General features: G+C 37.0%; 1 protein-coding gene across 1 annotated transcript in view; it reads right to left on the bottom strand.

Moving 5' to 3' along the window:
* Window positions 1-4,655: 4,655 nt before the first annotated feature.
* Window positions 4,656-19,217, bottom strand: part of hs2st1b (heparan sulfate 2-O-sulfotransferase 1b) — an 81,065-nt gene continuing 66,503 nt past the window's right edge. The window contains exons 2-7 of the mRNA XM_084129267.1: window positions 11,660-11,898; window positions 9,180-9,265; window positions 8,241-8,379; window positions 8,042-8,139; window positions 7,738-7,895; window positions 4,656-6,094 (exon numbers count right to left, since the gene is read on the bottom strand). Coding sequence (XP_083985393.1) covers window positions 5,868-6,094; window positions 7,738-7,895; window positions 8,042-8,139; window positions 8,241-8,379; window positions 9,180-9,265; window positions 11,660-11,898 — 947 coding nt within the window. The 3' untranslated portion in view covers window positions 4,656-5,867. The remainder of the gene's footprint in view (window positions 6,095-7,737; window positions 7,896-8,041; window positions 8,140-8,240; window positions 8,380-9,179; window positions 9,266-11,659; window positions 11,899-19,217) is intronic.

Here is a 19,217-nt window from a genome sequence, read left to right as displayed (position 1 = left end):
TCGCAGCGCAGAAAACATGTGTCGTCTTCTCGACACGTCCACAATACGAACCAAACTCTTTCAGGCCACAGCTACAACTACAGTGTTTGAGGGCGGGTAAAAGTAGATGTTGTTCACAGGCAGCCAATGAAGACGATAGGTTGGCATTATGCAAATATGTTACAAACCAACAAGCAGTAAGACTGGAATTACCAACTAGTCATTTCAAGCAGTTCAGAATCTGTTCTTTCTATTGGGAGACAATAACTCAATTTATCGTGAACTTTGATCTTTAAAACTTTGCAGACCTTTTATATTCTCAAACAGCTATATAACACACTACAAGAAAGGTAAAACTTTAAAAAAAAATAATAATAGGGGCACTTTAATTTACTGTAAGATGATGAGTTTTCTTTTTATTATTCCAATTCAAATTTAAAAAAGTTATATATGGAGAATAAAGACAAAATGCTACCTTATGTATACCCTTATGATAACAAAAGAAATGTTGGATTAAAACATTTTTTTTTTTTAAATGAACAGCAACACATATTTATTGTTAAACTCATTACACGTGTATTAGAGGGATCCTAATGGCATCTGTTTTGTAGAATGGCCCTTAAGAACAGAAAAGGAGGTAAGCCAAACCATGTCAAACCATTTGAAATATACTTTTTGAGAAAGATATGATGCAGGCCTTTAACATGTGACCATACAGGTTCGCTGACAGCACTGACAACAATAAGGAGTCACAAAAGAAAAGAGAGCAGAGAGGTAAATAATTTACTCCATTATCTGCACTGCAAAGCTCATCAGTAAGCCTGAACAATAGGCAAGATTGAAATGCTGATTGCATCTCTCTTTGCCTGCTAGGTTCTTTACCTCCCTGAATTCTGCATTAAAGAGAAAGAGAGGCACATTGAATGTTTTTTCAATGTCAAACGGCCACAGTATGTATCAATCTAATTAAGAGTCAAAGATCAAATCCAGCATCAGAACTCATGCTGTTTCTACAGTAATGGAAGGAAATGGTTATGGACAGATTTTCTAAAGCACTATATGATTGTCTTTTCTCTGTTTTTTTTGTGTTTTTTTTCTAAAGAGCAATTGGATAAAAACAAATGGGTTAGACCAAAGACTTAATCATAGACATCAAACAAATTACCCATCATGATGTTTATATTGAAATGTCTCTATGTGGTTTATTTCGATTTCTTTCCTAGTGAGCAATCAGATTTTTCCAGTACCTGAGTCATTCGCCTTGCATAGTAAAGTCAAACCACGTCCTACATTTTTAGCTTTTCCTAATTATCTTTCCACATCATGGGAACAACTCCCTTAATTACTATTTTTAGCTTGCATAGTCAAGGAAGCCTAAACGCCCCCAGAATGGAAATAATGTGCTAGTTACCTTGGCCCTCCGTTGACTTTGAACTTTGTTTTTTATCCCCCCCACCTTCCGATTTAGATCACCGTGTTTCCATCAGATGAAGGAGTTTTCATAGCAAGCATAATAATTCCCTTTAGCCAAGTGCTCAGAGGTCCTGCCTTCTGTCCTGAAGAGTAGGGGGTCAGTGTCTCTCCTCTACGCTCTGTTTGTTTTATGGAGCACCGATTTCAAAACACCACGGCCAGTTTTACTCCACAGCTCAGCAATCTCCTCTGATCTACCCAGAAAAAAAAAAGAAAAACAGCCATTTTGTCAAAAGTCCAGAAGGGTTATGGTTGTCAAACCCAGCCAGCCTTCATTAGTTGAATGAGGTCATTATTTTGACTCTGATTTAGAGGTTATTTCAGAACAGAGACTCACAGTAGGCCTATGGTCTAATGGTGGTGTGGTGAGCTTTACTTTTCAATCTTAAGTAAGCCTGATCATATCCTTCAAACATTAAGAAAGCAGACTCATTCAGCCTATTATTAAAATTACGGCCAATCATGTCACACTCATCTCCCTGTAATTTTACAAACAGGGAAGTTCAATATGCCACTTAGTCTTTCGAACCTGTAAATCGCTCATTTTGGTAAAAGCTTCTTGAAGACGTCATGACCTAAAAAAGTCTTCTCGGAAATGCTAAACTTATTCTCTGGAAAGGCACATCACCAGCCCACCATCTGCACACACAGTGACTTAAACCGTATAGTGTCATTTATGCAAGTGAACAGAGAGAGAGGGGAGCAAATTGCCAGGGCTAAAGTAAAGAGCTTTTTAGCTGCCACCAAAGCTAAAAGCCGGTGCAGCTCTAATAGAGCAATCTGTATTCTTAATGGTAATGCGCTGTTCGTTTGGTCCATTTGGCTCAGTACAGGTGCATTAATGGGGCTTGTTGAACAGTTCCAGCTGAGCTGATTTGAGGAGAAGGACGGATCAGTGAGGACAATACTCCCTCTTGTGGAGGAAGGAAGAATTACCAGAAGGACTGGAAAGAAATTTTCAAGAAAGAAAGAAAGAAATTACAGTATGGTTTCAGAGCCCATAATCTATTCTGTCAAACAATTTCAATATCATCTGGATCATTATATAAAATATCCAGTTTGATATTGGCAAATATGGTGATTAATGTAATTATGGTTTTACACATTCTATCAAATAAATTACTTGAAGTGTTAATAAAATTGCACTTTGCCATTTCAAGCAAAATGTGTATATTTGAATGTGTTGGGGTGTAATTATGCCCTCAGAAGGGTGCTAACAGGTAAAACCTCAAAGTGCTCATTAGAAAGAACATTTCATGTTGATTTATTCTTTTCAGATGTTTGCTAGCCTATATAAATTCATGATAATAGAGTTGACATATTTCAAGATTCATGTCCACTTTTATGGGCCCCATGACTAGCAACCACATTGTGGAAGCTAATGGGGATCCAAATAAATAAATAAATAAATAAAATAAATGTCCCCTTATGATGAACCTAACAAAATATAAAATAATTAAAGTGACAGACAAGTGTTTCATGACTTGTCCTTGAAGAATTTGGTGATAATGATGAAGGGTGATAATGTTATGATAGCTGTTTTTTTTTTATGATGATAAATACATTATATTAATACAAATATGTTGGTAACAGGGTTGATATATATATATATATATATATATACACACACACACACACACACACACACATATATATATAATTTTTTTTGTTTTTGTCAAACTCTAAAAATGAATATAAAATTAAGACAAAATGCTAGCATTTATTTCAATATAATCTATGTTTGCATTTTTAAATGTTAAATTGTTATTCGCAAACACAGCAGAAGTCTGGGACAGACCAAAAAAAATCCTCATGAAGTAAGAAAAATGTTAAAAAGATTTAAATAATACCATGGTATCACTAACAATAAATCTATTAAAGTTAAAATATAAATACAAATAAAGTTGTAATGCAAATGCCATCTAAATTAATTTTAGGTTGCCAGAATGTTAGTGTTTGATAATTTACCCATCAGCAATCCTTCAAGAGATATGACCATTTTACTTTTTATTATATAAACTTAAATATATTCTAAACAAACAATAACTCAGATAAAAATCATGTTTCATGTTAGGAAACTCAATGACATGGAAACAAACAAATGATTGCAACACTACATCAACAGAACACTAATTAACCTTCTCCCTTGCAAATCAATACATGGTACAGGCTGTTTTTAATTGAGGAGTAATTATCAGCCGGTTTTCATCTGCCTAATGAAACGATGCTTTGTTTCGCCTGCAGCAAAAGAAAAAAAATAAGTTAATCGAGTTCTCTTTTGTGAAGCAGACGCTCTCTCCTTGTCGTTGTCTGTCTGTCTGTGTGGAGATGAAGGCTGTTGTTCGTTGTGCACTGATCACATTGGACACGCTCACTCTCCTCACACTTTTAGTCTCTACCATTTTAGAATCAGAGGTCATTTCCCTTGTTTAATGGTAAAACTGTAAAAATGAGATTGAGCAACCAATAAGAAATGTCCATTACTTGTTATTTACTTTAGTGCAGCTACTATTACATTTCTGTGATATTTTTACATCAAGTTAGCCAACTATCACATATTTAAAGTCAATGTGAAATTCTACTCATAACCAATTTTATGTCTCGTGACATTTCTGATTGATTAAAATATTATTCTAAAATAAAATGTAGGACGGGACCTGAAAATAGACAGTGGGTATTCATGCACGTTATTAATGATATTATAAAGAAAATAATTATACACTACTACTAATAATAATATATGACCAAATCTGTATGGTTTTGTAATATATAAAATATAAGTAAATAAATAAACATATAATAAACATACTGCCATTCAAAATTTGGGAAGAAATTAATACTTTTGTTCAGCTGGGATACATTAATTTGATCACAAGTGACAGACAGGATGTTTAAATTGTTACAAAATATTTCTATTTTAAATAAATGATCTTTTTAATTTTCAATTTAATCAAAGAAAAATTGTTTCCAGTTTTGCCAAAATCATATTAAGCAACCCTTAACACATGATTAATTAATAGGATAATAGGATATTTGATAAATCAGAAAATAAATAAAACTTTAACATGTTTAATATTTAACTGATGTCTTAATGTAACGCAGTCCTAGAAAACACATATTATATACATATACAGCCCCGTTTGAAAACCTCTGGAATGAATTGTTGTTTGTAAGAGAAACTAAGCATCCTGTAAACAACATGGTCTCACAGACAGTTACGTTTATTTGAAATGCTTTGAGACAGTTTATAAAATAAAATAAAAAGATAAAGGACCCAAAATATAAGGGAAGAACCCAAAAATAAAAAAGGAAAGCTGGCATCTTTAAAAGTTTAAAACACAGACATTGTTTAAATGATCCGAACAACTGCTGAAACCAGGGCGGGATAAATGATTCATGAAGGCACTATTGAGTGTACAACTAATGTTGGTTTAAACCTTTTCTTTTTTTCCATATCTTCTGATAGAACACACTATAATAATTCAGACTTCTGAGAGGGTGGCAGTCTGTTGAGAACATGGTCCTGACCGCTACAAGATGATACCAGTAGTTAAGACTCAAGGAACCAGATCTGGACTGAGAAACAGGATCATGGAGGTCATGATCTTCCATTCAGAACAGTCTCTGTACTTGAAAGTATACGGACAGTGCAACTTCTATTTCACTATTTTAGAGTTGTGATGGAAAAAATGAGCAATAGAAAAGAAAGCAAGCACCAGTGGGTTTCTCAAAAAGAAGTCTATTTTCTAATTTTAAACTCTACTCAACCATTTGGTCCAATTACATAAAATATACACGTAAATACAATTTGTACAGATATGAAATCTGTTTCACCACTTTCTAACCTCCGGCTAGGCTACAATACCTTTACTAAAGTCTGTAAACACTGTTCATGGCATTCTATTAAAAATCAATATACACAATGCAAGAAAGTGATAAGAATTCACAAAACCACAGTTAGTAGTAAAATAAGGAGGTGCTCCTAATGTACCAAATGCCTGGTACAAAAAGTACCCCTTTTGACCCTGTTCAAAATTCATATTTCACAACAATGACTGATGGCCAAAAAAGCTTCTGTCATTTTCTTTTGGAAGGCATGATGAATAATGTGAAAATGTGATGTTTATGTCACAAGTGTTTTCACTGCTGTGAAAGTCCATAAAAAGATACTGGGCTCAAAGAGACTTGATGCAGAGAGTCGTGGTCAGCACTGCGTAAAGTCTTTCTCTCTCCATCTCTCTCTCTCTCTCAAAAAAAAAAAAAAAACAGGCTCTAAAACCCTCACCACCTCTAGTCTAGGACCTCCAGGATTTTGTGTCCATATTTCTTGACGTCCTCTTCTTCTCTTCCCAGTGAAAGTGACAGAACAGTACATGAACAGGCCGAACGACACATGGACCGTGATGATGCATACTCTAGTTTACTTTTGGATAGATTTTCTCGTAGAAGAAGTTCTGAGCCAGCAGGTAAAGCTCTCCATCTTTTTCCCTGACGCTGTGAGCGCGCACGAACTGAAACTGTTCCAGCGCAAACTCATAGAACTCGTTCTCCATCTTCCATATGTTGGACTGCTGCAGCTTTGAGATGGACTCTTTAGTAGGAGGTTTCTTCTCGCTCGTTTTCCTCAAGTGAGACTTCTTACCTGCAGTTGAAGTCAAAGACAATAAAATGCAGGTCACTCAGGAGGTTTTACTGGTTAGTATCATCAAACATTTTTTTTTAATGCTGAATACCTGAAGACAAACACATGAGGGGCCTTTTAATAGCTAATATATTTTCATTTCCTAACAGAAATGGGAAGAGTTTTAGTGCTGGTAGAAAACCACAAAAAATAGCATTTGGTGTGTAATCTGCTTTATGCACACTGCAATCAGTAAGATTTTTTTGTTTAAAGAAATGTATTATTTTATTCAGCATGGATGCATTAAACTGATCAAGTGACAGCAAATATGTTTATAATAACGTTACAAAAAAAGTGAGAGGAACCTCATGCTCCAGACTGCCATGAACGCGCTCGGGACAATTTGCCGAGGCTGTGGATTACAGGTAATAATGTTGTAAATAATGATCAGTTTCTTGCATAGACTGATCGTTTCGCTTCTTAATACCTCAATGTATCATCAGGAGTGTATTAATAACAATGTATTAATTTTATTTTGTCTGCATATGTTTTTTTGAATCTCAAAGTGACGCCACCCATTGACTTCCATTATATGAATCACAGAGGAACACGGTTTCAGCTAAAAATCTTCTTTACTGTTAGCCTGGTTAAAACCAGACCATTCTCAGTAGTAACTGAGTTATGGTCTGGCAAAGCTCCATAGACAAATCCTTTCCAAAGGGGCGTCACCAACGGACGTCGCTCAAATGCCTCTGGGCGCAGTTGGATAGACCTAAAACCAATCAGAGCGATCGTCATTGTGTAAAGCCATATGCTGCGTCCCTATTTGCTTAAGTTACACTACGCCATAAAAGTATGTACTCTTTTTGTGAAGAAAAGATATTTACTTTTGAATGTGTAGCAAAAAAGTAGGCAAGCTTTAGGACATACTACTTCGTCATCTTTATCGGACGGATCTGTCGCGTGCATCCTGTCACTTAAACTGCCCTGTCAATCATCGTGTCACAGTTAAAATCCTCTATTAAATCTAATTAAATTCCCTACCGTTTCGGAGAGAAATGTAGTAGCGCGTTCATCTGCCAGTGGGTATTTTATGGAGACTGTCCTCATGTGTTTGCAATTTGAATATAATAATGCATTTAAAAGTTGAACGGACGTCGCTCAAATGCCTCTGGGCGCAATTGGATAGACCTAAAACCAATCAGAGCGATCGTCATTGTGTAAAGCCCGCCTCAACGTTTCTGATTGGTGCCGCGATTTCGACGGCATGGAAATGGGCTTGAATGAGCTCTTTGCCAGACTACTTCTCGAGCAAATCTGAATTTGCCGGAAGTTGTCTGGGTTTTCCCAGGCTACTTTACTGTTCTACTGAAGAAGAAAAAAAAGTCACCTACATCTTGGATGGTCTGAGGGTGAGTAAATTCAAAGAAAATGTAAATGTTTGGGTGAAATATCCCTTTAAGGAACTTCTCTCACAGACTTTCATAAATGGACTTTCATAGATGTGCCATGAATTTGAACTTCAGGCTGTTCTTCTCACAAAGCTATTATATTCACCTTTTGTGTTACATACCTGTAGAAGAAAGTAAGTCATCTTTGCAATGAAAACATTGAGTGGATGTAGTAGAATTGTTATTTTTGGTTGACCTATTCGGATCAAGTACCTGTGCGGTAGAGCTCAGTTGCTCCTCTGAAGAAACGTGGTAGCGCTGCCTCGAGCATCATGATAAAATCCTCCAGCTCCTCAGTCACGCCCACTAGCAGATACTCATTCACCAAATTATATTTGGCCTGCTCGAGAGCCCATCTACTACCAACATTCCTGCACACACAGACACACAAGATCAATTCCAGCTCCTGCACAGCTGAGAACAAATCAGTAATGGGTGATTCAATCAATTAATGTAATGAGAAAGAGCATTAAATGAAAAGCAGAGTAACAGGCTGCAGACTGCTCATATTACCCACCAGCACTCTGAGTAATGGCCACAGAAGAACGGGATCTGTAACCAAAGCTTCTCAGGAGTGCAATCAGAACCTCCTGACGACACACACTCATCAAACGTCTGAAACAGTCACACACGTTGTATCTCAGCATTCGTATGGTGAGAACATGAAATGTTACTTTTCTTAATGGAGGCATTATCAAATATTAAGAGATAAAAACCTTTTTGTCGCCCTGCTTTCTCCGTCTGAGACCTGGCCGATAATCATCTCCAAATCGGAGAAAATAGTAGTAAGACACCAACCTCTCGATGGGGTCCCGTACGATGTTGATGTAAACCGGCTTTCCCTTGATCCCAAACCTATTTGGGAAAAATATATATTATACACGCACAGATGTCTGGTATATTATCTTTGTGGGGACTCTCCATAGACGTAATGGTTTTATACTGTACAAACGATATATTATATGCCCTTACACTAACCCTACCTTTAAACCTTCCCATCACACAAAACTTTCAGCATTTTTACATTCGCAAAAAAAAAAAAAAAAAAAAAAACTATTTTCTGTATGATTTATAAGCTTGTTTCTGTGACACGAGACCCGATTTAAGTAGCTGTACAACAAAAAAAAAACCTTACTCAAGTGATTCTTGAGACAAAACAATGGCACTGACATGTTTTAAGATTTGTCAGTACAAGTTGCTTTCAGTCAAGACAGCTCAAACATGCATTTTAGTCTGAGACTAGGCTTAAGCCTTGTTTGTGATATCTATAAAAAGTTTCAACCAGCAGTATACTACTACTACTACTACTACTACTACTACTACTACTACTACTACTGATAATATAAATGTAAGCATTTCTTAATTTTTGATACATGTTTCTTTTCCTTTCATGACAGTAGCACAAACTCCATACATATAAAATAAAATATTAAGTGTTTCAGACTTCCATTACATTGTTCCAAAATAAAGGCTTGCTCCATTTTTAACCACTAGAGTGCAGAAGCACCTAAATGTATCTCTTCTTCTCACATCAGTCAATTATGTAGCTGTCTGATGGACCTCTCTTATTCAGGCACAGACAACAATTAATTTACTAAGGCAATTGCTTACAGTAATTGTTGTGATGGTTTTATATGAATATAGCAAAAACTCACTTTGTAAAGTCCAAGTAGGCGACATGGCCGTGGTAGAAACCTGGTTTCATTTCTCGCCAAGATGTCACGTTCCTTACAAACCTCATCTGTAAGCACAAGATAACGCATTCGATTTGTCCCCATGCACAGTTTATAAACCACTAAATTTATTTTAATGCATGTGTGATATGCCTCCATCATTCAAGCATCAACGATATCCAAATCTCAAATAACAATCTCGCACTGACGTCCTTCATCTGTCACAGTCTGCTGAACAAACCAGCCAAGTGAATACTTAATACAAACCAGACACAAACACATTTCAGCAATGTTTTCTCCAAACATCCTCCCCATAGTCCCACAGCTAAACTCCCCTGGGAGGGGAAAGGTTGTACCTCCTGCACCGTCGACAGGCTTTGTTGAAAGCTAGACTAGATATTACCTTGGCAGAATTGCCCACAAGTAACACCTTCCCTCCCAATGCTCCAAGGCATTTTATTTTGCAGATGACAAGATGACATGAATACAAATTCAAACGTATGCTCATGATCGCAGTCCGACACAGCCACACGCTGAGTTGAATAACGTTGACACTTGTGAGGTCAAAATGATGCAGGAATGCTTTTTGTTGAAGGCAACACTTTCAACCCTGCAAATAAAACAGGTGCATTCGTCAAAACCCGAGATTGATTTCCGTTAGCTGACAACACGTTCCTCTATGTAACAATATATATGATGAATAGAGAATTGTATTTCTTTGCTGTTGTCAACAAAATCTGTGCTTCATTCTTTTCCCCCCTTGTTCTTCTTTTTCTCTCTGGGTTCAGCTTGTTCAACACTGCTTGTCACACAAAGGCACAGCAGCAGTGTGGATATTGACAGTAGGCTTTGAATAATGAAGGTGGAGCCAGAGATGAGAAGGCTTGTTAGAGAAAGTGTGCGACAGAAACACAGGGCCGCTGTGCTGACATCACTTGGTCTGTCACAGTGTGAATTGAGCAAAAGATCATCACAATCTCATAAGTACAAATGCCCTAGACCTCTGCACTCGGTCCAAAATGCACAGGTGTGTCTGTAAAATGTGCCTAACAGATGGCATATTCACAGACATTGGCTGGCTATTTAATTATCTTGTAAGCATTTTTAAAAAATTAATGCCATTTTTTTACAACTCTGATCACCTGTGAGTATACTTAAAGGGATGGTTCGGAGTAAAATCAACCTGCACCATGACCTCGAGCCAAACACCCCCCCAGAAGCCTTTTTTCCCTCGGTCGAACATCATTCAAGTTAGAGCTTATTTAGAGATATCAGCCTTAGTGCAGGCACTAATGGATCCAAGGTTGTATCTCGTAAATTACCCCACTAATAATGCCCAGAATGGTACCAAGCTTCTACAGTAGTACAAATAGGTTCTGTACAAAGTTTGAAAGTACATCAGGAGATTATTTAAATAGCACTTGCCTGGCGGCTCATGCTACCGCTAACCCGGACGTCGAGGTCACTTCCGTGATTTGGGAAAAGCACGTAAAAGTCCTGGCAGAAAGCGATGGATAAGGATGTAGTGTAACGACAAATTATAATTTTTTCCGAAGTGTTGACAACTTAGTGTCAACTAGTAATTGTTGCAAACTGGTACTACCAACAAAATATTAGTGCATTCCTGGAACTGGGCATCGTTACACTACATCCTTATGCATCGCTTTCTGCCAACGTGTTTTGTGAAGTGACGAATCACGCTTCTCTGTTTAGCAGTCTGATGGACGAGTCTGAGTTCGGCAGATGCCAGGAGAACATTACCTGCCTGACTGCATTGTGCCAACTGCAAAGTTTGGTGGAGGAGATGGGGGTTGGGCTAGGCCCCTTACTTCTAGTGAAGGTGAAATCTTAATGCTTCAGCATACCAAGCCATTTTCGACAAGTTCCAACTTTGTGGGAACAGTTTGGGGAAGGCCCTTAACTATTCCATCACAGTGCACAAAGCAAGGTTCATAAAGGCATGGTTGGATGAGTTTGGTGTGGAAGAACTTGAGCCCGGACCTCAACCCCATGGAGCACCTTTGGAATGAACTGGAACGGAGATTGCTAGCCAGGCCTTCTCTTCCAACATCAGTGCCTGAACTCACAAATGCTCTACTGGATGAATGGGTAAAAATTCCCACAGAAACATTCCAAAAGCTCTTGTGGAAAGCCTTCCCAGAAGAGTGGAGCTTCAAAGAGGGGACCAACTCCATATTAATGTCTATGTTCTGTATTTAGAATGCGATATCATTACAGTCCCTCTTGGTGTAATGGTCAGGTGTCCCATTACTGAAGTGTATTAAACAAGTGGTTAAACAAGCTAGGTGGGAAAATGTCTTTAATCTCTTTTTTGTCTCGTATGCAAAAAATTAAGAATTTTTGATTAAGAATATTGGATTAAAATGTTAAATAACCTCATAGTATTTATAGAAATGGCAATTATTTTGATGTAATTCAAGCTGATGTAATGGACATGTTACCTGGTCCTGCAGGGACATGACCGGATTGTTCTTGGTGGTGTTGATGTGGAGAACATGGAAGCGGTTCTTTCCGCACAGGTCGTATGCGATGTTGGTGAAGGAGGTGCTGGCAGTCTTGGGCACACGGTTATAGATGATGACCAGATCCTCAATCTCAGGCAATGCTGGAGAGTCCCGCAGACTGTCCCGCGTCTGTCTATGCTCCACCTCTCGCACCTCGTGTCTGGCCATGGTGCGCTCTAAAGGAGAAAGAAGAATTTTCATATTTATTTTGTATTTATATCAAACAACACCTAAAAATATAAATGTTATTGTAGAATTTCTACAGTCATACTTCATTAGGGTAAAAAAAAGCATTGTTCAGGTCATCCTTGTACACATTTCAAAAAAAGCATCTCAAACACTTCATTATGCCATTTTATGCCTGACATTTAAAAATAAATTGAGTTAATTTGACCTTAGGTTGTAATAAACATGGCATCAAAGATACAGTGTGTATTTTTTCTATTTTAAAAAACTCCTATAAGCAAGATGATCGAAGTTTCATTTTATGGAGAACTGACTACAGTTCCAAAGTACTAGTAATTCCAAAGGACAGCAAGCACATAACGAGAGAGAGAGAGAGAGAGAGACACTACAGCCCATAAATCAGGGGCAGCTAAAGATCTGTAAAGGTTCCCAATAGGCCCTTCAGCCACCTGTTGATTTAGGTGACAGAAAACAGCAACAGAATGAAAAGCCTGAATAATGGAGCGAGAAGGGAAAACAAAGCAAGCAGTTTCAGCAGCAGAGCATGTTTTTCTTTATGTACACACACACACACACACACACACACACACTCAAGCACAATAACTTCACTGCCGGTATTAAGACATCAGGAGAATTCTGCACCATAAAATCACTCAGCTTTCTGTTTAAAAACAGTGTAAAGTAACACACAAGACAAAATATACAGAATAAAGTAATAATTGTATAAATGTTGTAATTACCCTATATAGTCCTATAATGAATTATATCAGAGCTAAATCACCATTTGAAAACCACTTGTCTATACATGTTCAGAGAGGATAGCTTTGAAAATCTACTTTTTTTTATACGTTTTCTGCTGATAATGTACTTTTTCGTATTTCATAGGTTTTCAGTTCAATTCTGGGAGTTACAGCAATTGACGCTAAAGACGCTGACGACAGAGACTACACATGATGATCCCAGCGACATTTACACAACCCACCAATGTATGATGAAGAGTTTACAAATTCTAAAATCTAAAGCCTGAATATAGAATCTATTTCAAAATCAGCTCCACACAAAAATAAAAACATAAAAATGAATAATTAAACAATTATCAGTCAACTGCATCGACCAAAATTTCCACATCAGTGTATCGCTAAATATTTTTTTAGACGTATATGCTTTCCTTAAAATGGAACTGCTATGTTTTTCATAAATTAATAAATAAATAAATAAATAAACAAACAAACAAACAAACAAACAAACAAATACATTTTCAACTATAACACATCTGAGTTTGGCAGATGTTTCCAATCTTTAAAACGTGACACAGAAGGAAGGCACATTGCTCAAGAAGCTCAATGTGTGTCCCGAGTGAAGGACAGTGGGTCACCAATAAGATTCAATGTTCTACAGTATATTGTAGCCTATCAATCTGTCGTTTCTGACCAAACTGTTAAAGGCTGTGTGGTCTGAGCTGGACACACTCTTCCATATAAAGCGAGAACAGCTCCCAATTCTTCTGTGCCCTGGAGGTGCTTTCAAAGACACAAGTGCACTCTTAAAAATAAAAATTCCAAAAAGGGGGTTTTCACAATGCCATAGAAGAACCACTCTTTGGTTCCAAAAAAAACCTTTCAGTGATCAGTTCATAAAAGAACCATTTTATTTTCTTAAGTGTGAAGAACATTTTAAAAAACTAAAGAAGCTTTTTCTATTAAAGGTGCCATAGAATGTGAAATTGAATTTATCTTGGCATAGTTAAATAACAAGAGTTCAGTACATGGACATGACATACAGTGAGTCTCAAACACCATAGTTTTCTCTTTCTTATTTAAATCTCGTTTTTGAAAAACACCCCTGAAAAACGGGCGAATCTCCACATAACACCAACTGTGACGAAACCGATGGGATCATTAATATGTACGCCTCTAAAAATTTGCATATGCCAGCCCATGCTCAGTGCCAGGCGAAACTGCACAGCCGAATCATCAGAAGTTCTGCAGGTGAAGAAACAAGCAGGAGGAGGATCATAGGGAAAATGGCAGATCTATCTATAATCTATCTATCTATAATCGGATACCGCTACAGTTTAATTCGAAGTTGTTTAGTTGCTCTGCCCATTTCACCACGGACTGTTACAACAATATCAAGCAGCCAGGCTTCTCTCGGCGTCTCAAACGGACGAAGGGGGCAATTTCAACTAACGTTATATTCCCGCAAGCGGCAAGTAGGGATTTTATTAACGATAATTTACATTGTGTTATCTAGATCCAGCGCGATATTGTTTTTTCCTCGAGAGACATCATGGCTTGCAAACGAGCGAACGGAGCATGGCAGTTGCTCAGTGTTTGGTTGTACAAATGAACACAAAAATATTTTTTTGCTCCTTCATCCGAGCCTCTGGAGAACCAGTGGGTTATGTGAATTTCTGATGTGTAATTGTTCAAATTCAGACAGATAATCTTTCTTTCAAAGTCGTTCAACACTGTTTATGCATCAGTATATCGCGTTGCAGTGATAAGATCTTCATTCACGCGATCAACAGGCTGTCATCTGCTCAGTGCTCATCACTGAAACCTTTTATGTGATGGGAATAGATCTAAATACTTTAAAAAAAACTTCTCATGATTCGTTAATCCCGATAGCTGTAATAGTAAAAACATATAAAAGCTGTAATAGTAAAAGTTTTCCAGATAGCTCTACATGTAATGCCAGATATTTCATATGCAAGCATGTCAGCCAATCACAGCAGTGGGCAACAACACTGAAGTCTCACAGCAGACACGCCCCTTCAAACAGAGTGTTCAAATCAATGGATGAAATCAGGCTAGGAAATATGCCTTTTATTTCTAAATTATAACAAATTTTGATCTAAAAAACATACTAACATTATAAGGGCACCCCAGGAAACATTATAAAATAATAAAATAATCCATTCTATGGCACCTTTAAGAACTTGTGGAATGGAAAGGTTCCATTGATGTTAAAGGATTTTTATGGAACTATCAATGCCAATAAAGAACCTTTATTTTTAACTGTGTGTCTCATGAGGGACCAACACTCAACAACAAAACAAGAATTCTCCTGTGGTTCACATGGAGCCAAGAGAGTTCAGGATGGAAACACCAAATATTAAAGTACCATTTACAATACCATTTCCTAAATGAATAAATAAATACAAACTAAACCTGTATACTATCTGATGCATCACTGTACCAGAACACAAAAAGAAAATGTGGGCATGCCAGTGATTTTGTGCATTGTAATAGATTTTTAATTAAAATAATTAAATGAGTAGTTAAAATAATGGTTAGTTCACCCAAAAAATTTTATTCTGTCAACATTTACTCACCCTCTGTTTTCCAAACCCATATTTTTCTTCTGTGGAACAAAAAAAAGTATTTAGAAGAATGTTGGAAACCAAACAGTTTCAATTCCCAATTACTTAGATTGTATTTGTTGTCCATACCAATCAGAACCAAAACTGTTTGGTTCCCAACATTCTTCAAAATATATTTTTACATTCCACAGCATTCCAATTTTGGGTGGACTATCTTTTAAATATTTATATTTTAACAGATAAAGATCTTCTGGAGTGTAAATAAACTAAATAACAGAGTGGAATTTTACGCTCCATGTGAATAGAAATGCACAGCAATCCTGCCAAACAAAAGCCAAGCAAAAAATAATGAAATCTTTCCCCAGTCATCGCACTATATCAAACACTCATTTTCCACACAGCAATTATGCAAAACTCAGTTTGCTAATAGACTCATCAGTCTTCAACAGTGCACGCCTACCAGTGCATTAAATAAGCCACTTAAAATATTGATCAAGTCTTAACAAGCCTCTGTGCATCAGCTTGTACTGCTCTAAAACATCCTCCACCGCTGAGGACCCTAACCACACTCGGCCTGACATCCCATCTACACGACAAAACTAGGACACTCTCTTCAAATCAACAGCGCCGTCTACACTGTGATTGACACAAAACACCCAAACTAGAACGCTCCCCAAACACATCCTCACCACTACAATCCTGAATGGCAGACTGCAGTGCCATAACACTAAAAGCAGCTAATAATAAAAATGTTGAACAATACAATACAAATAATATTAAAAAAATATATATTTATGTACATGCACACTACCGTTCAAAAGTTTGATGTCATTAAGATTTTAAAAAATATATATATTTATAATCATTAATAGCATATGTATGTAATAAGATTATAATGGCATCATTTAGTTTGGTCATGCTATTTGTTCTCAGCATAAAGCTCAGCTCAAGTGAAAAAGGCATCATAGACAGAAGGTTGCGGGTGTAATAGGCAAGAAGTGATAAAGCCTGAAACTGGAGCTGTGTGTTTGTCCTCTGCAACACTAACAGAAGGCTGAATCTGCTCATAATGGAGAGGGATGGAGACGGCTCAGTCGTGTCATTGAGCATAGCGTCCATTACAGATCCAACTCCCTCCAGCTTCTTTACATAATCACAGCAGGAATGCATTTCTCTCACTCATGCATCTTACACTTTTCATCAGTCTGATGGAGGGGAAAAGCTCAGCCCTCCTCCCAGCAGAAGTACAGAGGGAAAAGTTATAGCAGGCACGCTTGCATTGCTCGTCTTAATTAGTAAAACAACCCGCTCTTTCCTGACACACAATCACCTTTCCAGGTGATTAAGCCTTTGATGGTGTTAAGAGGAGGATGCATAATTACAAGTTAAGCTGTTTGAGGTGTTTTTGCTTTTGGAATGAAACCAAGGTCTGATGGGAGCTCATTAAAGTCTACGCGCATCTCTCGCTCTTTCTGGTTTCCGTTCTGCACAGCAGAGGGCAGCATCCTGCTACCAGGACAGGTGGCTGTGTAATTGGCAGGGGTTTTGGGAACGCTTTCCCTCATGAAGGCTCAGCAGGTTTCCTGGAGGCGTTTCATCCACTAATGATCAACTGTTGTCCACATCTCTTTATCAGTGGCATTATCTGATGGGGAGACAAACTGGACTTTTTAAATAAAATGATGACGGCTGATCCTGTTATTAGTGTACATTATATAGAGTGCTGCAGTGATTTATTTTTTTTTTTTTTTGGCAAGTCCAGAAGTCCGCATTATCCTGGTTCCCTCAACAAATGCGCAATTTATTTATTTTTCTCCATTGGCTTTAAATAAATAAAAATGATACATATAAATATACAAATGTATATATGTATATATATATATATATATATATATATATATATATATATATATATATATATATATATAAAAATATATAAGTGTGTAATCCGTAATATATAAGTATATATAATATAAAAAATATATAAGTGTGTAATATAAGTGTGAATGCCTATAGGTAATGTATAGAATTAGGTAATGTATTTTTGGCAAAAAACATCAGGAATTCTATACATTGCCTAGGCATTCTATACAATACCGGGATTTCACACTTTGCCGGTAACACACACATATACATATACATATACATATATAGAGAGAGAGAGAGAGAGAGAGAGAGAGAGAGAGAGAGAGAGAGAGAGAGAGAGAGAGAGAGAGAGAGAGAGAGAAAGAGAGAGAGAGAGAGAGAGAGAGAGAGAGAGAGTTTATGATTCATTCATGTTTTATTCATCAAGATAATCTTCACAAATTAACAACTTTTATGAATTGAGAAGCCCGAATATAATCGGCATAAGTAAAAAGCTAAATGTACGCACTTTCTTTGTCCTGCAATCTACAAAATGCTTTTATGATGTTGAAAAGAGCGCCTTAAACATCTTCAAAATTTCTTCTTTTGTGCTCACAGAACAAAAATCTAATGGATTTGATAGGGGGTAATAACATTTTTTTTTAGGGTTTGAATGAATAGACAACCATTTATGGGACTAAATCTAAACTCTTTCAGGGGCTTATTGGAGGGCCACTTTAGCGATTTATTTATTTATTTATTCTTTTCCGATTAAAATTTCCAAAGAAAATAATGTCTATGTCCACCAACTCTGCCTGAACACTTATCCATAAAACTCATATTGTGTCAAGTTCATGATCTCCAGCAGGTGGCGCTCATCTGGAATTAACTGGCAGTAAGAGCATAAATGTTGTGTGGGTATTCTGTAGGTCAGTGGTTCTCAAACCTGTCCTGGAGGACCACTAACACTGCATGTTTTCGTTGTCTCCCTAATCAAACACACCTGATTCAACTCTTCAGCTCCTTAACCCATGTGATAATGAGCTGATGAGTTGAATCAGGTGTGTTTGATTAGGGAGACAACGAAAACCTGCAGTGTTAGTGGTCCTCCAGGACAGGTTTGAGAACCACTGCTGTAGGTAAACCTAAAAATGTTCAAACAGAGTAGATATATCACTACAGCAAACTAATCTTCAAATAATCTTTGCATCTAATCTTCAAGGAATGAACATGTTATGAGTTAAGAAAGGGGTCAAAACAGTCATGCTTGAAAGAGAGATCTGTTTACTTAATATTTTGATATCTGCACTTTCTCCAATAAGTGTACACACCCTTTCACTTCAGTAGTGGCTGAATTTATTTTCAATCTCCCCACCAGCTACACCCTAGTCCGGACCTTTATTAGTATCCTAATCCAGTGCCTCTCCTCAGAAGAAAAGCTCCAGAGGAGTCATTGGTTTATTTGTAGCGAATGTTGAAAAGCTGCCGCTATCAGACGTTTATCTGCTGGAATTCTAGCTTTTGTTGTTATTCTCACGAGGCAGAACTGAACTACATCACAGTTCATCTCAATTGCAGGAGCAGCAGGAAGAACACTCAGCTGTGCTTGGAATAAGAGGAGTGTGATCAGTAGAGCAGATCTCTCAACGCGATGACAGCAGTCTTCAAATGTGTAAAAGCACGTCTGCACTTGTGAGGATAGGTTTCTCCGTCGGGTTTGAAGCTCAATCAAGCATGGGAAAAGATTACCTGCTTGAAACTGGAAAACAAACCTACCCTAACTTGTTTTAATTTGACTAAATCAGCTATTTTCTGATCATCTCAATATACAGTGTTAGGAAATATGGAGGATTACAGTTCGAATGTGACTTCATAAAATGAAGGAATCAATTAATTTATTAAACATCTAAATAAATCGCGGACATTTTTAAAACGGTACATTTATTTAGTGTGAATAATTTTTTCAATGCAACAGACAAATTGATTTAAAAACAGGTATGGGTAATTGGATAAAGAAATTTGTAAATGATTAAATACAATTATGTAAATATTATAATTCAGCAATGTAAGGTTACATTTAACAATTTTTACACGCACAAAAAAACCCCTTTTAACCCTTTTTTTAATTTTTTATTCATA

Source organism: Abramis brama (assembly GCF_963993115.1).
Source record: "Abramis brama genome assembly, chromosome: 11".
NCBI classification, from domain to species: domain Eukaryota; kingdom Metazoa; phylum Chordata; class Actinopteri; order Cypriniformes; family Leuciscidae; genus Abramis; species Abramis brama.
The sequence above is the reverse complement of the archived record's forward strand: the minus strand, read 5'-3'. Positions and strand labels throughout refer to the sequence as shown.